The sequence below is a fragment of the Saccopteryx leptura genome, chromosome 1 (genome assembly GCF_036850995.1).
Source record: "Saccopteryx leptura isolate mSacLep1 chromosome 1, mSacLep1_pri_phased_curated, whole genome shotgun sequence".
NCBI classification, from domain to species: domain Eukaryota; kingdom Metazoa; phylum Chordata; class Mammalia; order Chiroptera; family Emballonuridae; genus Saccopteryx; species Saccopteryx leptura.
This window is the reverse complement of record NC_089503.1, coordinates 239,540,173-239,567,651: the sequence shown is the minus strand read 5'-3', so window position 1 is coordinate 239,567,651 and position 27,479 is coordinate 239,540,173. Positions and strand designations below refer to the sequence as shown.

The following is a 27,479-nucleotide window of genomic DNA, read 5'->3' as shown; positions in this document are numbered from 1 at the left end:
CAGGCCTGTGGCCATGAGCTCAGGTGACATCACCTCCACGTGACCCGAGGAGACTGAGGCTTCCGTTCAATGCAGAAACCCAAAGAGGAGGCAGGTCTGTTGAGAAAAGAGAAGAGGAAAAGCCGAGCTTGCAGAAATGACGCTACAGAATCAGTCAAGTTTTTAAAGATATGACCATATTTCTGAGAACGAAAGGCAAAGCCACACTTTCTGAGGTTGTGGGTATGTCTGCTGGTTGGCAGGAGGAAAGGAAGGGGCACAGCTTCCAAGTTCATTCTGCAGCTCCTGCTACAGTGTGCTTATCTCCTACAAGAACCAAATGTTGAGAGTTCATTGATTTCCATCAGGAGTTCCTAGGCAAGAAGTGGGTTCAACTATTTTTTTAAAGAACACCATAGGTGTCCCCCTGGGGAGTAGCAGCACCTCATCGCCCACAGGGGCTTTGTCAGAAGCTCAGGGAAATGGCAGAGTAAAGGTGGATACCCAGTGCTTCCCACTGGGGGCAAAGAGTGACCTGCTGCAGAGTGACCTGGAGGGTCTGGGTTTTCAGAACCAGAGTCCTCTGGAGAGGGAGACAGACCTCCCAAGGTGAAGTCAGTCAGAGAACTGAGAGTGTGGATTCCCACACTGCCACTGAGGGCCAGCCAGCGGGGAAGCACACTAGTGGGGGAGGTGATGGCAGGAAAGGGTGGAAAGAGGTTTCCTGCTGATTGGGGACCTGCTAGAGGCTGGCGATTCTGAGAAGACAGATGCAAACTCTCATCTGGTCATTCTCTTTATGTCTTCCTCCCTCCTTCCTTCCTGGAGTTTCCACTTCTATCCTGACTTTTCTTCACTCTTCTATCTCTTTGCAAAACCAGATTTCCCAGCCACTGCTCTTAGACGCATGTCCTCATTTGCGTAGTTAGGAAAAGAGCAGGCAAGATGGAGGGGGTGGGCCGGGGGGAATGCCATTTCACGGGAGAAATGTGCCCTCCTGCCTGAGTCCTGCTGAGGCCAGTCCAACAGAGGTGGAAAGGAGGAATTTTGAAAGGTCCTGCGATCGCCCCATTTTGTTCCCAGTTGTCCACCGCCCCAGAGGGCCCTCCCTGAGTTGGAAGTTATCACCTCAACTTTTGGTGCTCCAGGTCAACAAACGTGAGCCATTTTCTCAGTTGCATATAAACATAAACACACACGCACGCACATAGGGACACACACACGCTGAATGTACAGTAGAAAAATTGAGCTGCAGATGAAAGCCTAGGACTGTGTTGAAATAAAAGAGAAAGGAAACAAATCCAAGAAGAGAGAAACAAGCCAAAGTGGCAGAGGTCCCAAAGGGATGCAAAGGGACAGCAGAAAGGATTGCTCGAGTGAGACGGACGTCCGCGGGGCTCCAGGCACAGGGAGCCCCAGAGCTGAGGCAGAAGAGAGCGAGAGCGGGGACCCCAGCTTGCCCGGGAAGGGGGCGATGGCTCCTCTCACATGGCCTCACTTCTTCCAGCCTCAGCAGAGTAAACAGCGGGAGAAGCCCCCGGCAGGGAAGCAGAATGAAAAGGAAAAGCACCTCTGACCAGATTGGAACTCCCAATTAACCACGGAGTGGCCCACGGGCCTGTGCCTTGGATGGGCGGAGACAGGCCCGCATGGCTGGTCTTCACCAAGGCCTCGTGTGCTCTGTGCAGCGTGCTTCCTGGGTGGGGGCCCCGGGGCCACCGGCTCTCTGCACCCCTCCTCCCACTGGGGAGGACCCCAGGGGACAACCGAGTCAGGGAGGGGGGCAGGACGGCACTGCAAAGTTTAGTAACAATAGAGAAAATCAAAGGGATCTGAACAAAGAAAGGAACATCCAGATTTGCAACTAAACTGAAATTTAAAACTCGTTATTGGGGTTTTTTTGTTTGTTTTTTTGTTTTACATCTTTAAATAAACAGTGAAGAGGGTGGGTAGGAGAAGCTTCTTTGAGTAACTTTTTTTTTTTTGAAAAACCCACAAACATAAAAAGAAAACAATTCCTCACTTTTGAACTTCTCTTAAGAATAGTTCAATGTGAGGTCTTGCACCCTAAACAGTTATATCTGAATTTTTTTTAAAAATCGCTGCTACACACAACAAAGACTAAGAGTATTTGCTAAAAAATAGTGTGTGTGTGTATATATATATATATATTTATATATCTTTTTTGTGGACTTTTTTTGTTTTTGTGATTTTTTTTCTTTTCCTTTTTTTTTTTTTTTTTTTTTTTTTTTTGGTGTGCCCAAGTAGAGATACAATAGATTGAAACAATGTCCTAGAACAGAATATTCCTTACAGGAGCAACACTTTGAAAAATAACAGTTAAGAAATGGTTGAACACACTTGCAACACCTCTTAAAATTCAATTTGGTACAATGAGAAAATAATAAAATCTTCATCCAAATGACACAGCCTCTAAGACCCAGAGTATGCTGCTGGCGTGAGTCTCACCGTCCAGACAGGGGCTCTATTCCAGCACCACCCCTCTGTCCTGCTCCCCCCACCCAGCCCCCTCTTGCTCCACCTTAGCCATACCCAGAGTCTTCCCCAGAGCAGTTTTCTACATTTCTGGCAAGACCTTGCAGCAGACACATACACACATATATACGTGTGCTATAGGTACACACACACACACACACACACACACACACACGCATACACTACACACACAAAATTTCCCACTCACCCCAGATGCACCAAGTGAGCTGAAGGACTTTCAGCCAACCACAATGGTGAAAGACAGAAGCACCAAACAGTCTTTGAAATGGGTCAGTTATTACAATTTGACGTGGAGATATATATATATGTATATATATATATGTATATATATATATATACATATATATATATTCTAATTTTTCTCTGTGTTAATAGTTTTAAAAAGCACAAATGAAAAAAAATGAAGAATTCTTTCCAGATCAATTTAAGGCTTCCCACCAAATGGAAACAGAAGAGGCCTTTCACAATATCACATGTGATACAGGTATACCTTTCACGGCCTTAAAATGACAGACCAAAATCATGTTTGCCAGTCACCGATTAAGTATTGTGCCTTTAAATTGATGTCGTTCTTTTTGCTACCATGCTGAGTTTTATTATTACTGATTTTCTTGGATTATATAAATGGGAATTTCCTTTAATTTGCTTTAGAATTTCCTGTTCTTACCGAATTACCAGGGTGGCTATTTTTTTGTGTGTTATTCTATTTTGCTTTTTCACCAGGAAACAAATGTGATCCATACTAAAATGCTAAAATGGCACATGTCAGCCTTCAAGTAGCCTTCCTGGCCATCTGAGTTCCAAATGGCCACGTGGCTCCTAGAAGGCTCTGTTAAGTTGGGGTCAGGGACAAGAGAGGCGGGAGAGGAACCGAAAAGAAACTAGGGTTTCTATGCCTTTGCTTTTTTTGGTCAATTTGTTTTCTTTGATACAAATAATCAGATAGGAAGAATGATTGTTTTATTTGTTAGTTGGTTTTTGTTTCGTTTCTAGATTTGTTTCATTTGATTTGTTTAATTTCTTCCTCTCTTGGTGCAAAAATCACCAGAGAGTTTTGCATGAGAAAACGTGACAGTACTTAATGAAACTCAGCACCTAAGGGCATAAGGCAGTTGAAGGTTTTTGTTTGTTTGTTTGTTTGTGTTTGTTTTGTTTTTGTTCTTTCAATCAGCACCAATCCCATAAATGATCTACACTTGGTGTAAGGTATAAAACATTTTTTTCTTTTGGAGTGGAGACAACTCCTCCTTCTCCACCCTATGAACAATAGTGTGGGATTTTCAATACTGTTTCTTATGTGTAAAAATCAAAAGAAAGGTTTTCTTTTTGTTTTTACTTACAAAACATAGAGAATATCTTTGTATACATACAGCGACTGGAAAGAAAGCTTATCTGAAGGGGTTGTGACTTATTATTTTCTTTCTTTTTTTTTGTAGCAGTGGTGGTGGTGGTGATAGTGGTGATTTTGTGTATTGGGGGAAGGGAGGGTTATATTTCTTGCAAGCGGTATTAACCGCAAACCAACTTAAGGTCCCCTTCTCAACTTGGGTCAAGATGATCTCAGAGTGAAGACTCATACTGTAGCAACTCATAAAGGAGCGGTCCATCTCGATACCGAATGCCTACCGCGGTGGGGGTAACATACTGCAGAATGTTAATAGTCCTTCTCAATCTCCTGTCTACAAAATGAGCATCCCAAGCTGGGTATCTCTTTCTTGGCATGTCAATCTTAATGAGGGGCCCTTCTGGGTAAGGACGCCCAGATGGGGTGGGGGGCCCCATGGGTCTCACTTGGAAAACGGGCAAGCAAGTGTCAGCCGTGAGATCCTCCTGTTGTTCCGTTACGGCTCTGGTAGGCGTGACCTGGGTCCCCCGGTACCCAGGGGTCTGAGGCGCCATGGGCTCAACATCGGGGGGCAGAGGGATGCCCCAGAGCAGCTCGGCACAACAGGAGCTGGCAAAGATCTTAGCTCGTGGCCCCATGGGATGCAGCACACCATAATATAAGAGCATCAATGCGATCCCAGCCACAAAGCTAATAAAGACACAACACAGTGCTGGCACCGCATAGGAGTCTGTGGTCTCCGGGTTTCTGTAAAAATACCAAAGGAACGTCAAGGCAGCATTCTCGGTCAAGACTATTGTATAATATGCAAACATTCGATATCGAGTCCGCCCTTCCTTGACGTTAAACCAGCAGAAAATGTACACAATCCCTACCACCATGTTGAAGAGGATCTCCTCCCACTTTGACATGCAGAAGTCTGTTCCGCCATGGATGATCCAGAAGGCCATGGCGCACCAGTGAACCACCACGAAGATCCCGAAGTAGAGCTGGAAGATGGAAGCAAAGAGGGCAAAAGAGATAACTCTGGATGAGATGGTGAAGAGACGCCAGAAGAGATGGATGAGGGCCCCTCTGTAGCTCATACTCTTCTTGTCGTCCCTGGAGTCCCGCAGCAGCTTGTGATAGGAGGCTAGCACCCAAGCCAGGGACATCAGGGAAGTCACAGAGGAGACACCTGCCGGAAAGACACAAACCCACACAGTCAAAACTTTGGACGTCAACCGCAGGGCACAGCAGGGCTGCCAGCTGAGGAGACGCCCACACACACCGCGATCTAAAGGAGGAGGGAGAAAGAAACACAAAATCAGGAACCGAACTTGGAGGTCACAGCTGTTCCCTAAGCTGACAGCTTTTGAACTCTAGCTTTAGTTCCAACAACCCCATCTAGAACTCCTGAAGACACACTGCTCAAGAGTAAAACTGAAGCTGATGGGCTTTGCCAGGGGGGTTGAGAACTGGGGCCATTGTGGTGGTTCATTACGTCTTCTGGGAATGGGACCACACGTTCTATTTTAAGGAATCCCAAGTTCACGGGAATCCTAGTTACACACAGATGTGTGGCAAGGGATGGTGTCCTTGTCACCAGCAGCCTATGCTCTCAGAGAAGCTCACAGAGGGGATCACCATTTATGAAGACTGACAGCTTGCTCGCTTCACCTTTCACCTTTCCATCAGCTCACTCAAGGCCTCAAGGAGCCCTTCACCGAACCTTCTTCTACTCAGCCTCTCCCTCCCTCATCCATTCCCAACGCCACTCTGATCAAGGACCCTGGGAAAGCCTGCCTGTTTCGCTGGCTGCCTTTCTCACTCAGTCTTGTCTTGCTTGCCCTCCCCCCTATCCTTGTTGCTTTCTCCAACAAACCACTGGCCACTGTTCTCTGAGGTCTGACTTGTGAGGTTCTGTCCTTCCCGGGGTTCCATCCTGGCTCAGTAACGGTGTAACTCATGGTCTGAGGATGCAGTTTCCCCTCACCAGCTTGCATTTCTCCTTAACAGGCAAGTGAATGTATCTGATGCCAAGTGATACTTGAATCACTAAGGGCAATTTTATTTATAATGCTGCTTATTTCATCTCTAGTTCTAAATCAAACTAAACACAATAATTAGTTATTGGAGTTCCTTCAAACCCACCCATAAGCAAGCAATCATCAGTTAGGTATTACCACACAATCTTCTCTCAAGCCAGGGCCCAGTCACCCCTTGACTCCCCATGCATTCTCTCTGCTCACTCCATCTGGCATCTCTTCTGCTTCTCCTTTCTTCCCAAATTTCAGAACTAAATGCAACAGGGGTACTGAATAGTGTTCCTTGGACAGCCATCTCCTTACCGCATTCCCAACCCACACAGCGGAGCACAGCTCCCCCATGGCTTTCTTCCAGGCTAAAATCAATGCCACCTGGTCATTTTTTCTCTTAAGCGCAAAGGTCCAATCCAGGAGCCCCATTCACCAAGAGACTAGGTACACTACCCCAAGCTGTTTGTCTTTCCCCAGGTCCCTGCCCACCTCACTACTCTCCAAACTTCAATGAAGAATCAAAGTCTTCTGTCATTTTACATCTTCCCTGCACTTGTCCCTCCCTGCCCATCTCACATAGCCCCTCCCTTCCGCCATTGCAAGGAGATGCTCAGTTGCAGCATGCAGAACATTATAGAGCAGTGGTCCCAACCTTTTTTGGGTCACGGACCGGTTTAATGTCAGAAAATATTTTCACGGACCGCCTTTAGGGTGGGATGGATAAATGTATCACGTGACCGAGACAAGCATCAAGAGTGAGTCTTAGACGGATGTGACAGAGGGAATCTGGTCATTTTTTAAAAATAAAACATCGTTCAGTCTTAAATATAAATAAAATGGAAATAATGTAAGTTATTTATTCTTTCTCTGCGGATCAGTACCAAATGGCCCATGGACCGGTACCGGTCCATGGCCCGGGGGTTGGGGACCACTGTTATAGAGTGATAACAAAAACCAGGATGCTACCATAAGCACAGAAAAATCCTGGATGGTGAATTGTTACCATGAGAATATGTTGAATTTGTAACAGTAACAATCAAGATTGAAAACAAACGGGAGAAACGATCCCAAGTTCTCCCCAGAAGCCAATCTTGAAAACGCCAAAGGATTTTCTTCTCACTTCTCTGGAAAGTTCTGAATGCAAAGTACTTATGTGTCCTGCTTTGCCCTTTGTTCACACAGGGCATTCCCACCAGCAGGGGCTGAGGGCACACACGCTCTGGGACCGCGTCACAGTGCTTATGCTCGCCTGTTAGCCTCCTGTGTTCATGCTGTCTGTTGGGTTGGGGCAGGGAGGGAAATGGGTCCCTGTAGGAGCCACATGACTTAGGCCGTAAGTTTCTGGAGGGCAGGGAGCATGCAATCATCTTGACAGCATATATCACCAGGCTTATTCCCAAAACTGGAGCATCCTCAGAGAGTCCCTTTAAGTATCTCTGTGATGTCACTCTTCTCTTTTTGAACTCATTTGTTAATGTTAATAGTGATACATCTGAGAGCCATTACTGACCCTTAGTAATGAGAGGGGAGTTCTACCAAAGCTGAATGGGGAGACAGCCATCTACAAGCCAAGAAGAGAGGCTGCAGGAGTAACCAACCTTGCCAATACCTTGATCTTGGACTTCCAGCCTCTAGAACTGTGAGAAAATACATTTCTGGTATTTCCATCACCCAGTCTGTGTTATTTTGTTACAGCAGCCTAACGAACTAATACAGTTCTCTAATCCCATTTTTAATGAAGAAACTTCAGATATTCTTCAAAAATCATACACCTGTGAAGAAGTTGCATCTGGATTCAAAATCGCAGCCTGACTCCAGTGGCCTTGAAAATTACCACTGTCTTAATGGGCCCTGCAGACACTGCCTCAGAAGTGGCTGGGCAAGGGGGGAGAAGACCAAGTCTAGGCACGCTGGGTGCAGGGGTTTGAATCTTTTGCCAAGAGTGGACAAGAAGTGTAGTACCCATGGGCATCTCAGAGAAGCCCTTGATAATGGAGCTAAAACTCAAATTTAAATTCTATGCCACCTTCAGGAGAGTAACAGACAAGCCACAAAGAAAGAGGTGATGCCAATAGAATTAACTGAGATCACTTTCCCTCTGTTAAGTGATTAATCTTCAAAGGCCTGCGGTGTGTTCCATTACAGAGGGAGCGAGCGCAGGGTTTTCCCTCTCTGCAGCGGCTCACTTGGAAGATTTCTGTCTTGCCTGAGGTCAATCTAAAAGTCAATGCATTCTCCTGGCCAAGCTTCACACTCACAGGCTCCAGCTGTAAAAGCAGTCTCAGGGACCCCAGTGAAATTTCTGGATGGGTCTGGGAGCATTTATGATTTGCTTCAGCTATGAGCTGGATTCCTTTCTGCATTCCAAAGGCCAGGCTGGAAACTGTGAAACACTTCACTTTTGGCTGTGACAAGTTCTGGGCAGTGACCTTCACGGCTTGCTCGCTTTTCCTGGTGCAGACCAGGAGGTGGGGCCTGCAGCTAGCCCACTGAGCTGACTGGACCGGAGTCCAGCCTAATCAGCTAGGAGGTCACTAAGCTGAAGCTTCTTGGGGGGGGCACTCCTCTGAGGAAGGTTTGGGAGAGGGGTCTTCAGGCTCTGATCACTGAGCATGGGATCTGAGGTTTCTAGAAATGGAATGGCCACACCTAGAGCCAACGGAACAAAGCAGGGCTGCACCCTGCAGTGAAGACACTTATGGAAGAGGGGTAGTCATCAGGGAAGGCCCAATTTGGTGGTGTCATTGCAAAATCCAAGGGTCACTGTCAGTTAAACTGTTGCCAAATGGGAAACAAAGCAGAAAAGATGTGAGTGTGGTTGGCCCATCATGTGAACAGCACAGTGACAGGGTGTCTGACTGAGATAGGAACAGGACTCTAAAATTGGAGGGTGGGGGCAGTGACAGTGGAAGAAGCAGGAGGCTGTGATGCAGTAGGAAGAATGAGGGACAGCAGGAGGGCCTAGCATCAGGGTGACATAGGGAGGCTGAGACCTGGCAAGTAGAAGGCAGAGCTGTGGCTCAGAATGGATTGGGCTGCACAGAGGAGCCACCAGAAAGGGAACTGGAAGGAGAAACCAGCAGGCTAGAGCCTCTCAGAGGGAGAGCGCAGCATGTGGGTGCAAGGGGGGTTCTGGGAGCCTACGGGAATATCTGCAGATGGCTATGAGACTTTCTGAGTGGAAAGGGATGGGGTTAATTGCAGGGCTGTTTTGCAGAACAGATTGTGCATGCCCAGGTCTGTCACCAGCTGCCCTCCTCCCCCTCTGCCACAAAATATTTAGTCCCACCAATAATCACACATTGGAAACACCCTTAAGGAAGAGAGAGAGATTGGACAGGTGTGAGGTCAAGGTAGGACAGGGGTGGGAAGTCGCCCATGCAGGCCACTTGCTCCCTCTCTCCTGTCTCCTTCCCACCACAGGGTCAAGTTCCTCCCATCTTACAATGAGTAGCTACCTGGACCCTGCGTCCTCTCCCAATGCAACCACACTTCTCTCTGCCTCTTCTCTTCCAATCTCCTCCTTGCTCTCATCACTCTCCCACCTCCTTTTTATTCCCAATTCCTCAACCCCAATGGAGAGCTCTCACTGAGGTGGTCAACCTATTCCTAAGTGCTGCATTAAGAGGTGACATTTGGCATTTGAACCCGCTCTATCCTACTTTACACATGACCATTCGTTATCCCAGTTATAGCGTCCCTTCCCTGCTGGGCTATTCATTCCCATTTCACAAATAAGGAAACTGAATGTAAAGTTGAGAAACTTGGATGTGGACACAGCTGTGTTCTGACATTGCATGCTCACCTAATTTGTAGGCCATTGTACCCCACTGGATCGGTCTCCTACAGATTCCCAAAACCAAGAAATGTGCTCAACTAACTGGCTATTTGTCTATCCGCATGTCCAGGTCAACCTCTCCACCTTTCAACCCTCACCTCCTCCCTCTGTACCAATGAAGCTGCCATTTGTGGGAAATTTCACCATCTGCTTTTCAAATTCCCATTGTGTATTTTCCCCAGACTGAGTTCCCTTTAGATGGGCAGTTCTTCCCTTTCTACTTGTCAAACTTCTCCCTATTTTCCTACATTTTTTAAAAGCCCAGTCTCTTCTTGGAAATGCTCCCAGAAAAAGATTGCCACAGCTGTGTGCATGGCTCTTTAGGCATCACCGTCTGTCTCCTGTCCTCACCTCCACCCAGGTACACAGCAAGGGGGCAATGGCATAAAGCTACTTTTCTAACCAGGCCACCAGGGGGGAAGAGATGAGCCTCCTGGATGCCATCTATGGGCCAGGATCAAAGACGTTAAGTAACTTAGCCAAGGTTACATAGGTAGTAAGCAAGAACGCTCACACTGAAACCTGGGATTATCTCACCTCTCCGACAGGATCGGGGTGCTGATGCTGGCTCTGCCTGGCTTGTGAGATTCGATTGTTAAATTTGCAGGAATTTGGTGGGCCAGCTGATGTCATGTTGGAGCCTTAAAATAAGCACAGTGGCAGTATTGTTACCACTGAAATTGGCGAGCACTACAAACTCAGGGTTTTGCTCCAGTTCTGCTAAGAGCCAGTTGTGAATCATTTACCAGCACACTGGTCAGCTCAATTATCCTCCTGAAAAGCCTGGTGGGCATCACTGCAGTTAGAAGAGCACCATAAGGCTCTCTCCATATTTCAGCACCACACTCCGGGCAAACCAATGAACCACCTGCCTAGTAGAATCATATCCTGGGAGTCTGACGTACAGCAACAAAGAAAATCTCATCTGAAAACATTCACTGAGAGCGTCAGCCCAGTGCATGGAAGTCCTAGGTTCGATTCCTGGCCAGGGCACACAAGAAAAGTGCCCATCTGCTTCTCTTCCCCTCTCCTTTCTCTCTTTCTCTCTTCTCCCCTCTCGTAGCCAAGGCTCCATTGGGGCAAAGTTGGCCCAGGCACTGAGGATGGCTCCATGGCCTCCGTCTCAGGCACTAGAATGGCTCTGGTTGCAATGGAGCAACACCCCAGATGGGCAGAGCATTGCCCCCTACTGGGCATGCTGGGTAGATCCTAGTCGGGCGCATGCAGGAATCTGTCTCTGCCTCCCTGCTTCTCACTTCAGGAAAACAAAACAAAACAACTTTCACTGAAAACACGCTCACAGTGACAAAGGTCTAAGGCAGGGATAGTCAACCTTTTCATACCTGCCACCCACTTCTGTATCTCTGTTAGTAGTAAAATTTTCTAACCACCCACCAGTTCCACAGTAATGGTGATTTATAAAGTAGGGAAGTAACTTTATAAAATTTATAAAGCAGAGTTACAGCAAGTTAAAGCATATAATAATAATTACTTACCAAGTACTTTATGTCATATTTTTGCTAAGTTTGGCAGAATAAATCTTTATAAAACAACTTACTATAGTTAAATCTATCTTTTTATTTATACTTTGGTTGCTCCGCTACCGCCCACCATGAAAGCTGGAACACCCACTAGTGGGTGGTAGGGACCAGGTTGACTACCACCGGTTTAAGGTTTTCTTTGAGAGCAATCTTTTTCAAGCACTGACACACTCATGTTTGTCTCATTTCTGTATTTGAGAGGATGTGATCCCCATGTGAGGTGACCACATCAGGTAACTTTAAGACACCCCTGACATGGCTGGACTGGCCCTTAGAAAGGGTCAGAATAGAAGATGGCATCTGTCATCTGTGGATGTGACCCTCAGGACTGACATACATGTGTGGCTGAGGTGATCTGGAAAAACCCAAGGCCAATTGAAGTGGCCTGGTGTAAATAAAGGGAGGGGAGAGTGGACTTCCTCAGGAAAGTTGACATCTGAGGAGTTATACCACACCCTGGCTGAAGAAAAAGCTCTTTAACATAGGGTGATGGCCCACAGGGGACAGAATTCAGATCTGGCCGCTACGATGGTAATCTGTTGTGCCATTGTCTTACCAAAGCCGAACCTAAATGGTTCTGTCCTGAAATTGTGCACTGCCCTGAGAGAAGCAGGCCTGTGGCCAAGGCCAGCAGGATTCCCAGCTCAGTCTCACTCACAGGCCCCTGACAGCTACGTATGTAAGGAGGAGGAGGAGGGACCTGCTGGGATTCTCAGATTCTGAAAGGGGTAGACTGACATTAATCCCTACAAGGCAAAGAGCAAAGGTCACTGCAGCCAACTCATCCTGTCCCTTGACCTGTCCGAAATGTGATGGGGGGAAGGGGTGGGCTTCAGGCTTTGTGTAGGAGGTGACTCGGAAAGTTATAGTCATTTAGAAGCTATTCTAATTTTTTTTAGTAGGCCTGGTCCTGTCTCCCAAGGCGTGGGGAATGATGTGGCCATCAAAACCCTTGAGATTCTTCCAGACCAATGATTTTGGGTTGCTTTACCTGGAGCCACTGAGTCCCTGAGGGTGACAGTGCTTGATTAACTGGAACCACTGTCCTCACTGTGGATGGTTTGGCCGTGCTGCCCTGACTCAGCCCAGCTTTGCCAGCTGTGCTTCTGGGCAGAGCAGCACCCACGTCAAGCAACATGGCAGCTCAGGTTGGAGGAAAGAGGAGGCGGGCATGCTGAACAGGTGAGGTTGGCCCGGGCCAGTGTGTGGGCTGACTCGGTGTGGTCCTCACACCCTCCAGTTCTCAGTGCTGAGTGGCCCTGGGTGGGAAAAGCCTGCGAGGACCCTTCCAGAGGATGGTGGGCTATGTGTGTCCCTGAAGGTGGAGCCCCCATCACAGAGTGCCTCTTTGGGGCCAAGAATAAACACATTTCACTTACTTCCTGACAAAACCCCTCTGAGGCGGCATTACTAGCTGTAGGTTAAGGGCCTTGTCTGAGCAGAGCAGTGCAGAGCAGGGTGCGAGGCCAGGCCTGTGTGGTCCACAGCGGGGGCTTTCCACGTGCAAGACAGGAGGCAGCACCTCGTCTCCTAGGTGATAGTCTCAGGAAAGTAGCCAAGGGGACGAGCAGGGAAGGACTCAATGTACTTGGCAATTACTGCTGAAAGGTGAGGGGTGAAGGCAAGGACGGGGCCCTCAGCAATAGCAGAGGTGGTGATTGGCCCCCTATGTCACCAGCGGGCAGATTCTAGGGCTGGCTGGTTCCTGAGCTCCAGGGTCTGGCAGTCTGGGGCACGGGGTTCTGGGCATATAGGAAGGCTGCAAAATAACATAGGATTCAGCTGTCTGCGGGTCAGAGTCACACCCACTCTTTACCTCTGGTTGTCAGTGGAGTGAATGCCACACTCCTAGAACTCCTCTTGATGCCCTGGCCAACCCAGCACTTCCAACTGGGTCCAGAATTTATTGGGTCCTTGAGTGTAAGTTTGATGGGTGAACAGCTGAGGCTCAGAAAGGGTGACTCCCCCATAACCACACCAGAAGTGGCACAGCCTACGGGGAACAGCCTACGGGGATTCGCCCCCCAGGTGTCCTCCTCCTGGTCTCCTCTATTCCTCCCTCTACCCAGACTCAGATGTGGGACATGAGAATACATCATCTGTGAAACATGCAGCCTTCCTTTCCTTGGACATCTTAAGGAATAGAAAAGACCTTTTGAAGATCATTTAATTGCAGTCTTTCCTGGAGCTCGACGTTCCCATGAGGCTTAGAGTCCGTGATTGACTCTGACATGAATGTCTAACCTAATAATTAAAGATTGCTACTGCCCACATTTTGCTGGGATTTCCCCACTTTTCTCTTAGAGTCACAGCTTGCCTGAAAGGGCCTTTGGGAGTCCCTCCTGCCCTCACTCATGCTATCCAGGCCCCAAGAAGATGAGATGCGAGAGGTGTGCCCCCCCCCCCCCACGTTTCAGCCCCGCGGTGCAGAGCCCTGCGCTCCTTCCGCCAGCTCCCTGTCCCAGAGAGTGGGAGGCGGAGTTTGCAGGTTGATGGTGCTGATGGTACAACTCTGAATATGCTGAAAGCCATTGAATTCTCCACTTCAAATGGGTGAACTGTACAGTATGTAAATTGTTTCTCCATAAAGCTGTTTAATTTTTTTTTAGAAGAAGGAGAGTAGCGTTGCTGGCAAGACCCCCGGGCAGGGCCGAGCTACCGAAGCGACCCAGCGACCACACGTGTCTCAGCCTCCTGAAACACTGGAGGCCCTCCCCGCTCAAGCCTTTCCCTTGGCTGTTCCCTCCTCCTGGCACATGCTCCTCCAGAAACCTGTGGGGCTGGCTCCTTCTCCTCTTCAGCTCTTTGCTCAAAAGTCACCTTCTCCAGGAAACCCTCTTCGGCCACCCTGTTGACAGCCACACACACAGCTCTCCTCTCCTCGTGTCCCTCTTCCCAGCCTTACTGTTCCCCTTCGTGCTGATCATTTCCCAAGACAAGTGTCCCCCACTTTTCAAAAGTTGGTATTGCATCCCTTTGGCTTTTATCAAAGGCCTACATTAATACCTGTTTCTGCTAACTGAAAGAAATAGGAAGAGGCTTTTCACTTTCATACCCACAAAAAAGGCGAAAAGCAAGAACAGCATTCAGTGTTTGTTTTTGCATAAGCCGTGACGGAGGGCAGCGAGCGCTCGGGGCAGCAAGAGCGCTTCCTCCCCTGACAACCACACTCAGCAGCTCAGCACCAAGTCCCACAGCTTTGAACCGTGTCTGGGAGCATCTGCGCTTGATCTCGATTTATTTTGTGCATCCGTTAGCAAGATGTGACCTAAGGTATCAGAAAAGCCTAAGAGAGCTTGAAAGGGAGTTTTACTTAGTGTAAAACTGTATGCAGTTCAGTGTTCCAGTGGCAGTGAAAGAAATAAAGACACAGGATGTCGAACTTGCCCACGCCCACCCTTCATCCCATTTGCATGAAGACAGAAAGAATCTTGAGAGCTGCCAGAGTGACTGCTGGTTCTGCCAGTAGCAGAGTGGCCTCTTGGTCTGGCCCAGTAATGCGTACAATGGAAAGTGTTCCTCAATTTTTTTTCCAGATAAATGAATGGCATTTGCTTCTTTCCTTTACACCATTTCAGCTTACGGAAGTTTTCATAGAAACAATCTACTATGGGAGAGCAGGGAAAAGCTCTATGAAAAATAGAGTATTTGTTTTGTTCATTGTCTCTCCCTACAAGAAATGTAAGCTCCGTGAGTGCAGGGGTTCCTATGCTTTATTTATTGCTATATCCACTCCTGGCTTCTAGAATTGTGCTGGGAACCTAAGAGGTCCTTAATAAATATATATTGAATAAATGACCCAACTACAGTTACTGCTCAGACTTTGAACTTGCAGACCCCTAGCCTCCCCCAAGAGCTTGCACTGGTCAGCTTGTGTGGACTCAGGAAGGCTGCCTCGATTCTCCTCTTTGTTCCAGCATTTTATGCACAAACACTGCCTGCGAAACAAGTGGTGTTTCATCTGCATTAACCATAATAAAATCGATTTAGTTTATGTCTTTCTCAGATTTTTTTCTGCTGCTTTAAGAACTCTTTCTCGAATGGACGTACTACATTTTCTTTCGCACTTCAATGTATGCTAAGAGGGTAGATCTCATGTTAAGGGTTCTTACCACAATCTAAAAGGAAAAGAACCCTCTTTCTTTTTCTCTCTTACCAGTTGTTAGGGGCAACCTCAGCTGAAAGGCCTCAGAATGACAAGCAGATTCAGGCCTGATTGATGCAGTGAAGGGCTTCATTTAGGTCTCTATTTAAAATCCTTTCAAATTCTGCTTACAAGTATATGGTTTGATGGTTGTGTTTAACAAGAAGCCACTGGTGGCTGAGGTGGGACCGTGAGCTGGAGGTGGCTGGTTAAGGCACCCTGTGTGCCAACCCAAACAGATGTCCCACGGGAAGGGAGGAGGGCTGTCTTCTCAGAAGGAAAGGGAAACAGAGAGCTGAAGAGAGGCCATCCTGGGGGAATGAGAGGACAAGTCTAGCCTGTGTTCTGGCCAGAGGAGGCAGGCATGTCTCTCTGTGTGTATCTCATCATTTCAGTCATGAGTGAAGATGCGAGACAGCCAGGAGAAGGATGGGAACAACCGCACCTCTTTTTCTTCATTTATCTATTTCCAGCTAAGACACGGAAGTGTGACGAATAGTCTGGAAGTTGAGATCAAAGGCTGGAAGATCTGAGTACCAACTTGGTCTGAGACTGCCCCCCCCCACCAGGTCTCCAACATGGGCAACTACAGCTCAGCAGGGTGTGAGTTAGGGAGTAGGGCTCTGCTGCCCCAGGGTCCTGTCCAGCAGTGGCTGACACTGGTAAGGGATGAGGGCAAGCACAGAAACTCCGTCATTGTAGACAAGATGATCCATTACCTCAGGTTGTTTGATGCAGTGGGTTGGTTGTTTTAATAACAAAGTGGACTTCTTCATAATGAGGAACTTGAGTGGATAATTCATAGCTCTGGTGTCACCTTTGGGCCACACGATCAGATCACCATCCCTTTCTGGGTGGCAGTTCCATCTCATTGTAACCACAATCCTAAACGTTCAAGTAATCACTGTTGTGTCCCAGATTTAGAGGGTGATGGTTATGTCCACGTGGACAGACACCGGAAAGCATTTTTCATATGAGAAAAAAAAGAGCTCCCAGGAGGACAGAGACATGAAAATTTCCCATTGTGGGGAGGGGGACGGGTGAACCGAGCCAACAGCTAAGACGCAACTCCGTGGGCCTTCCCTTTCCCCAAGGACTCGAACCAGAAGGCAGAGCTCTTCACAGCGAAGGGAAACCTGCTCATGGAGACTAAAGTAGGAGCCGTGTCTTTCCCACGGGAGGCGTGTCATCCTCACTAGGCAAAGGGAGAAGTGCTTTGGGCCTGGCAGCTGAAGAGAAAGACACAGACACTTAGTCGTAACGGGAACAGAGAAACACCAATGAACACTTGCCTTTCCTGAGCGCTGGGATGCTGTCAGTCAGGGCTCTTGCAGAAAAAGAAGCCGAAGTGAAGCTGACGTACAAGCCACTGGAAAGGCTTTTGATGCAAAGGAGCTGGCAATTGACGTTAAGAAGGAAAGCGATCAGGGAGGTGAATGCCAAAGAGACAGACCGAAAGGGCCCTAATTGAATCTTAGCGCTCAACGCTTGTTTAAAAGAAAACCAGTGTTGAAAGGCAGGCCTTAATATTTTCTCACACTTTCTTGTCTTCATAAAGATGCCTATTCTATGTAAAATTGGTACTAGGTTTCCATGGTTATAGATGGACAGGTGGCGGGGGGAGGAGTCTAACCTGGGCCAGGCTTATTGTTGGAACCACATCCTATGGATGGACGGACGCTCTGCTGCTGAAAGGGGGCCTTCTCGAACAGCCTTCCTTGCTGTGTGACTCTAGGCAAGCCACTGGTGTCTCTGTGCCTCAGCTTCCTGCATGTTAAACAAGGAGGCTGGGCTGGGTGGTCTTGGTGGACCTCTGCCGGTCTAAAGATTCTGCAGCTCCAGATTCCTTTGAAAATGGAAGCCCTGAGGTCAAAGCTTTTGAATAGGAACTCAGGATGCCTTTCTGGGTGTCCTCTCTCAGAAGCTGCCCAGCCCCCACTCACAGGGGCTTGGGAACACCTGTAAAGTGATGCATGGTGGGGTGCCACTTATGAGAACAAGTGAAACCTGCTTTTATCCTCTCTGAGGGGACCCCTGCCCTTCGGAGAAGCATGTCGGCCATGCATGTCACTGGAGCAGGGCTGGTCAGCACCGTGCCGGCTGATGCAATCCCCGCATGGGAAGCGATGCTACCTTCAAGTTCCAGCGCCTCGTGGTGGTCTCAAGCTTCCGATCCCAGACAGGGGCTTTCAGTCTTGCCCCCTAGCTGATAAGAGGGTTGAGGGGCACGCACGGCTGAGAGACTATCTGGGGATGCCTGGGTCTTCCTCTGAGGGTTTCCATAGAGATCTAAGAAGACTAAGACTGAAGGGATGTGAGCCATCTTAGACACATGGGGCACTGGGTTTTAATGCCAATCTCTCCCTACATGTGTAGGCCGCCCATTGTGTCTAGCCAGCTCTCTCAGTCTTCAGGATAAGCACAGGGACTATTCCCAAGGAAAGGCAGTCAAAGGCGGGTGAGCTCCTGTGTGTCTTTCTCACTAATAGTACCCTGGGGAGCTGGCAGTGTCCTGAGTCCCAAGCCCATTCCCTCCCCTCCTGGTCAGACGGAGTGAAACTTGATCGTAAGACAGCAAGGCTTCCTCAGGAGCGCTTAGCAGAGGTGGCTCACGCAGATGCTCTCAAAGATAGAATATTGTCCCAAAGCCAAGCCCCGGCAGAGACATATGCCAGAGCTGGTAGGTCTATCGCGCATGTCAACCTCTGCTCCCTCCCCACATCAGGGACCCATTCCTGCAGAATCCACACGGAGTCTGTCTCGTCAAGACTCAGCCGCAGCCATCCTTGCTAAGGTCACAGGCACTGGGCCTGGCCTGCGTAGGTCAAGATCTAGCCCCATCACTGATTAGCCTTGTGGTGGCTCATGCATATGACTTAACCTCTCTGGACCTCAGTATCATCATGTATAAAATGGGAATCATAGAGCATCTACCCATAGGGTTGCTATGAGACTTCACTGGGTTAATCCATGTAAACTTCTTAGGTTAGTCTTTAGTATAGAGTTGAGCTCCCCCAAAAGTCTTAACTCACACTATTAGTATCGTCATCACCACCACCACTGTCCCCCACACTTGCTGCGATACATCCTGTACTGTACGCACCTAGAACCACCCACTCCCTGCATACCCCATGCCTTTTCAGGCCTCTGTCCCTTGGCACTTGTGATTCCACTGCCCAGAGAGCCTCCTCACATCTTTTAGGAGAGCTCCTATTCATCCATCAAGACCCAGATCAGCCTGACCAGGCGGTGGTGCAGTGGATAGAGCGTCAGACTGGGATGCGGAAGGACCCAGGTTCGAGACCTTGAGGTTGCCACCTTGAGCGCAGACTCATCTGGCTTGAGCAAAAAAAAAGCTCACCAGCTTGGACCCAAGGTCGCTGGCTCGAGCAAGGGGTTACTCGGTCTGCTGAAGGCCCGCAGTCAAGGCATATATGAGAAAGCAATCAATGAACAACTAAGGTCTCGCAACGAAAAACTGATGATTGATCTTCTCATCTTTCTCCGTTCCTATCTCTCTGTTCCTGTAAAAAAAAAAAAAAAAAAAAAAAGACCCAGATCAAATGTTACCTCCTCTATCATGCCCCCAGAAAGTTACTCCCTTCTCTATACATACATCCATTAAAATATATATATATTTGTTTAATTAAGTGAGAGGCAGGGAAGCAGATGTTCCCCAACCATGATCCACCTGGCAAGACCCCTACTGGGCAATGCTCTGCCCATCTGGGGCTGTGGCTCTGTTGCTCAGCAACTGAGCTAATCTAGCCCCTGAGGCAAGGCCATAAAGCCATCCTCAGTGCCCGGGGCCAACTTGCTTAAATCGTTCAGCCATGGCTATGAGGGGGGGGGGGGAGAAAGGGGGGAGAAAGAGAAAGAGAGAAAAGGGGGAGGATTAGAGAAGCAGATGGTTGCTTCTTCTGTGTGCCCTGGCCGGGAATCAAACCTGGGACTTCCACACACTGGGCTGACATGCTACCACTGAGCCAACCAGCCAGGGCCCATCAAAAAATTTTAAATGTGCTGTACTGGGCCATAAACTCCTGAATGGGAGGTATCTTTGCAGACTCATTGCTGACACAGTGTCAGGTTCACGGCAGGTGCCTGACAAATGGTGCTAATGTGATGCCAGGGGAAGGTAGTCATCAGAGCCCATAGTGGGGCCACTCCTCAGTGTGGGCTTAACCAGAAAAGACAAGACTCAGGCACTATGTAGGTGCAGCAAGTAGCACACCCCCCACTCCTGCCAACGTTCATGTGGAAACATCAGAAAATCCAAAAGTAAGGCAGGGGACAGAGCTATTAATTCTTAATCCCTGTTCTCGATGGTTCCCCTTCGTCCATCTCAACACACATAGTTAGAAACCGCCATCCCCTGCTCTCACTGCCTACACCAGCCCTGCTAAGTCTAGTTCATTCACTCTCCAGGACAACACTCAAATCTGCGCACTCAGCATCATTTCCTGAAAACGCTCAACCCCGTGGTCTCACGCCTGGACCACCCCAGCAGCCGCTAAACTGGTACTCCTAGCTCAGCTCCTGCTCTGACCTCTGCACAGCAGGAAAGGAGATCTTCTTTAAAAGCAAATCTGATTGTATAGCTTTCCTTCGTAAGCCTTCCCACTGCACTTGGTACTGACACGAACTCCTCACAGGGCCCAGCACGCCCTGCCTGGTCAGGCTCCTGCCTGCTTCTCTATCCTTCTTTCCGGTCGCTCTCTTCCCCCCAGTCCCTCCCCACTGCCAGCCTCCAGCCATGCTGGGTCCTTACACTATCTAAACCAAGCTGGGCTCTTCCTACCACAGGACCTTTGTATGTGCCGTTCCCTTTGCCTGGAAGGCTGTCTCTGCTCTTCCTAGAGTTGGCTCCTTCTCAGCTACAGGAAGCCTAATGTCAGCTGTCTGGAGAGGCTATCCCTGAATACCCCTGCCCAAAGCAAGCTTGGTCCAGCCCCCATCCTGCCTACTTCAGTCTCAGCACTTACCACATGTTTGTCATCTGCCTAACTGTTTTCACTCTGTTTTCCCCAGAGATGGGAGATGCATGAGAGTATGGGCCACGTCTGTTTCGCTCCATATTGCCCTCAGCACATTTATGGCACCCGATTTAATACCTCTTTGTTGAGTGGCAGACTGTATCAAGTACCCATAATATGCCAGGCAAGGTGCTCTAGAGGCAAGTGTGTAGCTCAGGAGACCTCCGCCAACAATTGCAAAAGTAGTTATGATGCCTGCTTTACACCTGAAGGCCCCCCGTTGGGAAATGAACTCGCCCGTGTCATGAGTTGGCAGATGGCCAGGGTGGAAGGCACACGCAGCTCTGCCTGATGTTCCTACTGTTCTGGACTGTTTTCCAAACCCCGTCACCACCCAGGATCCTGGTGGAGCTTTCGGCAGACACGAGACTCGCTGCCAGGGTCAACGGTGTAGCATCATGTGTTTCCTGCAGAGCTCTATTTTTATCTTTACTTAAAATGTTAAGACATCAGATTTAAGGAAGACCCTGCTGAAATGCCCAAATGACTCTAGCATACTATTTGTATGAATGACTATTATTATATTTTTCACTTGAGTCCAAATTTACGGGGAAATTGGATACAAATCCGCCTTGTAGGCTGACTGCTGCCCTGTCACCCCAGCATTGAGTGAGGACTGGAAGGTGGGAGATAGCAAAAGGGGCAGAGGCTGGCACTGGGCAAGCTCAACAGAAAACTCGCCTGCTAAAGTGCTAATGACTTTTCCAGCCATCTACTAGCATTCGCAGGATAGAGTGGACAGGTGTTGACAAAGGCAGCCAGAGCAAGGCAGTCAGCCACAGTCTCCCCAGTGAAGGCTGCAGTCCAATTCAGAAAGTGTATCCACCATAAAAGCTCTAGCACCACCACCACCAACGACAAAATAGCCGGACGTTGTATGGGGCATTTGACATTTGTCATGTCAAATGCTCATAACAACCCCCTGCGGTAGGTACTAATATTATCCCCATTTCAGAGATGAGAAAACTGAGGAACACAAAGGCTCAGTAACTTCCCAAAGGTCCAAAGCCTATCAACTAGCAGGGCGGGAGCTGCCCACTCCCGCCATCTTTCCGAAGTGCCTCACTCCAACCTCCCACATGGCCGGGAGATTTCTTCTTTCCATGTCACCATGTCCCTTTCACATTCACAGGCTCTCTCTCCCCTCCTCCAGTTTCTAATATTTAAACTGAATTCCTTTAAAGCGCATACACATCATGCAGCTTTTTAGGGGAAAAGAGGGGGAAAGCATCTATTATAACAATGGTCTGGCGGCAAGTGGACAGTAGCAAAGTAAGAGCACAATGCCAAGCCCCTTGCAGTCTGGGCTCAGTGACGGCAGGAGACCTTCCCATCAACCCTGCGAACGCCACAGACCCCTTCCCATGGCTTCCCACAACGTTTGGGGATTTACAACCGTCAGCAAAGACTGCCACTGACCTTTGGTTAGCCCAGCAGTTCCCAAAGGTATTTAACGACGAAAGCCTATTCTATATATGAAACAAATGTAGGGAAATGCCTCCCCGACCTCTGAGCTGTGCACGGAAGGAGGGGCATGTGGGAGGAAAGGCCAGGGGAGCTCCCCCAGAGCGCGCAACCTTTGTCACTCCAGCTCTTCTCCCCGTGTGCCCATGGGGGCAGCGCACCCAAGCAGCCCCTTGGCCTTCACTGACCTTGGCCTCACTGGGCTCCCACGTCAAGAGGAAGGAACATCTGTTGCCCCTTGAGTTTCCTCTCCAGGGAGCTCACATCCAGCTACTCTATGTTTATAATCTGAGACTATCATAGAAAGGACACTCTCATCAAAGACACTGGGGCAGGGAAGACCCACAGGGCCAACGAGGGTGGTGGTGGGGGGAATCTCCATAGGACCTTGTCCATGCCACTCACTACCACGCCCTGGTAATGATGAACACACCCTTGAGGTTCCTGTGGAGAGTGACAGTTTACAAAGTGATTGATGTGCATTGCATCATTGTGTCCCCCTAAAAATAAAGTATTACTGTCACTCTCTCATTATATCGAAGAGGAAAGGAGGTCCTAAAAAGGTGAAGGGCAATGTCACAGCAGGGTCTAAGGGGTGACCGGGACCCCGGTCAGTCTGGGACCACTGTCCTTTTAGAAGCTCACCCTCTGTGTCACCCTGCCACCTGCTTCGTGGTGCCAGGATATGGCCAAAGGTTGGAAGGACAATTTGGCTGCCTGGGCCATGTGTAGGGATGGGAGATTTGAAACTGAAACAGCAAAGGGCAGTTTAAGTGGGTGGAGTCTCAGACCACAACAGGGTTGGAAAAAGAAGGACCCGGATGGGAGAGAAAGGGGCCCTCCTCAGCCCCCAGCAAATGTGCCGCCTGGAGTCTATTGCCCTGGCCCGGGAGCTGCAGCCTGAGGGGTCTGAGGGCAGCTCGGCATGGAGGTTTTGTGAGCAAAAAGGACGCCTGTCACCGGTACTTCACTGGGTCACCAGGGCCCATGAGGGTTCCCACGGCTGGCAGGGCAAGGCTGGTCTATCGGTGGCCTGGTGTGAGATTCTCCTTTGCCCGGTGAAGCCTAACCTTACAAGTCCTTCCTGGGCAGCTGAACGGTTCCTGCTGCCATACAGACCAATGCTTCCACCGAGCGCCTGGGCTCCTTGGAGACCACCTGGGGCGACAGGAGCCAGAGAGGGGGAGAAGGCCGGTGGGCAGAGCACACCAGGCTCTGGACCCCCTTCTAACCGGAACAGAGCTACCTGAGCCAGTTTTACGAGTGGAGTGTCTACATAAGCTTTGATTTGAAGCAAGAGCCACAGCTTAAATATGTCTGAAACTGCTGCCTCACATGATTTAGTCCTGTCACGTGTTGTCCTCAGGCCATCTTCCCTGTCCTGCACACGTGTGAACCCTTCGGCTCAGGCCGGTGCCAAAGGAAAGGGGCCACTCCCCAGACTGGGAGACCAGGGCCTCCGCTCTGCCGCCTTCAGGGACCTCTGAGACCCAGGCTCTGCTCTGCTCACTAGAACAAAGGGGCGTGCCTGGTGAGCAGGCGCGCACAGAGGTGTTCGGGAAATGTCTGTGCCACTTGTGCACTCCTGGTGTGGGCCGCGGTGGCATCGCACCGCCCGGGTGTCCCGAGGACGCAGGGATCAGAATGGACAACATTCGCAGAGCACGGCAGGCACTGAGGGGGCCGGGGGCGGGGCCTGTGCCGGCCCAGGGGAAGGTCACTGCGCAGGTCCTGGGGCGGGCACTCACAGGGCAGCGTCTCGGCGCTGTTCTTCTGGATCATTATGCAGAGCTGTAGCACCAGTTGGGGGGCGCTCTCCAGGAAGGTCTCTAGGAGGCGCAACATGTTGACATCTGCATATTCGTACATCATAGCCCAGTAGAAGCGTCGCTGGTGTTCCTTCTGCCGCTGGCTCTGAATCCCCAGGTACATGGTGCGGATATACCTGCCGAGAGAGAGGGAACAGCAGAGAGCGTGGGTGGGGGCGGGGGCTCTGGAAGGGCCATGCTGCTCCCCAAAACCAGGGCCACCTGTGCTGGTGTGTCCTTCCCTCCGAGGGTTTCCAGACACTTAAACCAGTTCTAGGACTTCTCCCAGTCCACGGACACAGACACAGACCCACAGTGCTACGGCTTCGGGCAGCATTTGTGGAGCTTCTACTGGACACTAAGTATGGCTGGGTCCCAGGTGACAGCAGGTGTGATTCCCACCTAAGACAGATAGGGAACAGCCTAGGACCTACAGCCAGATGATGGAGCAACTAGGAGCCGCCCCAAGCCGTTGGACGCCAAAGTTCGTGTGCCCCTCTATGCTAGGGAGACACAGAGCCTGCAACGAGCCTCTGTCCAGGTGTGGCCCAGGATGCAGTCACACATGTCCACTGACTCCCCCCCCCTCCATCAGGGAGGCACATGGAACAAAGGGAGTGGGTTCAGGTGGAGGACATGGGTTCTGGGTTCAAATCCCAACTTTGTCATTTGCTAATGGGACCTTGGACTAATTACTCCAACTCCATGTCCTTATTACTATCTTTAATGTGGGGAAAAGAATCACAGCATTACAGAATTAGGTGGGTGGGGGTAGGGCGGAGATGAGGGAGAAAATGAGAGTGGTGGGCATGCATCCTGAGTCCAGCAAGAAAACTCTATGCCTCACGTTTACCGGAACTTTCGGGAGCTGTCTCCAAGCCACAGTCTCGGGGAAGAGTCAAGGTACTGTCCAAGTTGGCCAGTAATCTCCGAGGCCGGGCCAGGCCCAGATGAGCTAGCTGGCAGCACCAGGGGAAAGGCAGTTTCAGAAAGTATGGTTCTGTGGCCCAATTAGGATCCAGAACATGAATCATAAACCAGGTACAATGACCAAGAGGATAGATCCACACACGAGTCTCTGACCATCCCAGGGGATGTAATCACTGTGCCTGCTGCAATGCCAAGCCTGGTCGCAGACGCTGAGGGCATGATGGACACCCTACGTCACTCCCACTGCCTTCCAGCATTGCCCGGTACCCATCAGAGCAGGTGAGGGGTCCCTTGTCTCTGTCCACCACCACCACCAGTCTGGTCCCCGCCATACCCTTCTTGCCTGAATCGAAACAGAAGCCTCCTCACTGGTCTCTCAGTACCAACTCTGGCCCCAGAACCACCCACTCTTTACACGGCAGCCAAGGTGCTCTTTGAAAATAAAAAATGCAATCACATCACCCCCCTTTCAACCATCCCATGGCTCCCCAAAATGCTTAGAATGAAATCCCCACCTCCTCCCTTGGCTCATGGAACCCTGCCTGTCCCTCCAGTCTCCCCTCCCACTAACCCTCCTCCATTTTTCATGTCATTTCTGTCTCCCTTGCAGCACACAAGCCTGTCTGTTGCTCATGCCATGTCCCCAGTGCCCATGGATACAGAAGGAAGACACCTGCTCTTCAGGACCGAGGAACCCTAATGGGACAACTGTCACAGTACGGCGAAGGTAGCGCCTGTTCACGTTTGCAGCTAAACCTGTGAGAAGGGTCATAAAGCAGCTCTGGATACCCCGGGGAGCAACGGGAGACGGGCACTGCCCAGGAACTTCGCACTGACTTTACAGAAGTGTATGCTTTAGAAGCAAAGATGCAAAAGCATATGTTCCTAAAATAACTTAAAACTGTGAAGTGATGTTCCTTCCACTTCCAAACACTAATTGGGGACTGGACCCCCACAGTGGGTGCTCCAGGGTCCCCTAGGTGTGTGTCGGGACACAGAGCAACCCTCTGAACCATCGCCTGGGACCTAAAACCGACATGCTGGTGACAACGCACATCCATCTGACACCTGATGAGTGAGACTGTGGCTGGCTCTCCAGATTCCTAAGAGCCTCTGGGTGCTGCATCTCTGAAAGGCTCACCATTCAGGGCAGCGGGGACAGGCACCTTATTTCGTTACAGATACACTCTCAGGAGTGAGCGGAGAGACATTTCTGCTGGAAGCTGAAGGCAGGAAGGTGAGGCGCAGGCAGAGGGGAAGAAGACATTGCAGTGGGGACCCTGGCAGGGAGGGAGGGAGATGGGGCAGGGCTTCTGGGCCCATCACCTCTGGGGTCCCCGCCAGGCCTGTGGGGCAGGCTGGTTATCATCATTTAACACATGGAAACTGAGGCTTGGAAGTGAAATGAAGCAGCGAATTCTGGGTTTGTTCCAGGTCCTGGCACTTATTATCTGTGGCACTTCCTGTGAGTCATGGCCTTTCTCTTGGCCTCAGTCCGTAAGCTCCTCAAATCAAGGGGTCAGACGCTCAGAAAAGTGCAGGGAGGTTGCAATGCCTGACCTGTAAAGCCACAGGGTCACTGAGAGACAGAGATAAAAAGAGAGACAGAGACAAAGAGAGGGAGATGGAGAGGGCCACAGAAGGAGACAGAGAGAGGTGGGAAGGAAAGAGGAAGTGAGAAAGGAGAAGTAAGCAGTGTCACAATGTGGGGCCTGAAGGGGCAGGCCAAGTGGAAGGGAGGATTCAAACGATAAACCTGGCGGGGGTGCATTATAAGGAGATCCGTCTCAAGGAGTTTGGGAGGGGGAGGGGAGGTCAGACTGTCTGGATTGAGGGTGGAGGGAAGGGTCAGGTTGAGCAGATCTGATGGTGGCTTCGGAGGCAGAGCAACGGGAGACGAGGTGCACTGGCTGAGGCGCAGAGACAGGGCAGCGAGTCCAGAAGTTCCGCACAGCATCCATGTGCCCAGCAGAGCCTCGATGCCAGCGGGCTTACAGATCAGATGTGGTTTTCATGATCCAACACTCAGCTCTACCGACACAGGTACCTATAACACAAAAGGCCATGGGCCACAGACAAATCTATACTCTCCCAGGGGTACTCTCAGACCACGGGCTCTGCCTCTCCTGGTCGCACAAGGTGGACCAAGGTGGAGGGGTGATTATGTAGCAGTCAAGTTTAGACAGGCAGATTCCAGGCCAAGTAACACCAACACTCAGTTTCACCTAGATCTTCCCTGCCAGGGCAAAAGAGCACTTTACCTACCCCGATGGCCCACAAGCCACCTTCCCCAAGCCACCCTCTGCCCATAATAGCCAGAGCAATGGAAGTCAATGAGCCCAGAACATGCTGATTTAACTACAATGCTTACCAGAGAAACAAATTTCCTCCGAGCGAACATCCCAGAGTATGGGAATAAACAAGGGTGGAGTAGGCAAACCCAGAACCTCTCCTGTCCCCGTCCCCCTGTACTGATGAGCAAACGGATGCTGGGAGCCCTGACTGTACCAGGATTAAGTCTGAAACCAAATTCAGAAATCTTGACTCCTAGAACACCAGCTCCCACAGCCTCCCATCGTGGAGTCCAATCAAGTGCCTCTTATCTATTTTGCCCCTCCAGCTCCTGAAAACTCATCTTCTCTTCTTAAGTCCTTGAGTCCCCCAACAGACAACTGAGGGGTATGTGTAAAATCCAGAGTGGGTCTAAGTGGCCTCTGGGACACCCAGCCAGCTGCCTATCTAAACCACTAGCTTCTGTGAAAAGACATGTTGGCCCATGGCCACAAGGTGGCGCCAGACCCTAAGCCACGAAGGCTGCTCCAGGCAGTGATCTCATCCCCAGCAAGCGGCCTTGCAAGG

The 27,479-nt window shown here is 49.9% G+C and overlaps 1 protein-coding gene across 1 annotated transcript in view; it reads right to left on the bottom strand.

Annotated features, from left to right (window-relative positions):
- Positions 1-3,996: 3,996 nt before the first annotated feature.
- XKR6 (XK related 6) overlaps positions 3,997-27,479 on the bottom strand; it is a 259,812-nt gene continuing 236,329 nt past the window's right edge. The window contains exons 2-3 of the mRNA XM_066388054.1: positions 23,631-23,827; positions 3,997-5,018 (exon numbers count right to left, since the gene is read on the bottom strand). Coding sequence (XP_066244151.1) covers positions 4,057-5,018; positions 23,631-23,827 — 1,159 coding nt within the window. The 3' untranslated portion in view covers positions 3,997-4,056. The remainder of the gene's footprint in view (positions 5,019-23,630; positions 23,828-27,479) is intronic.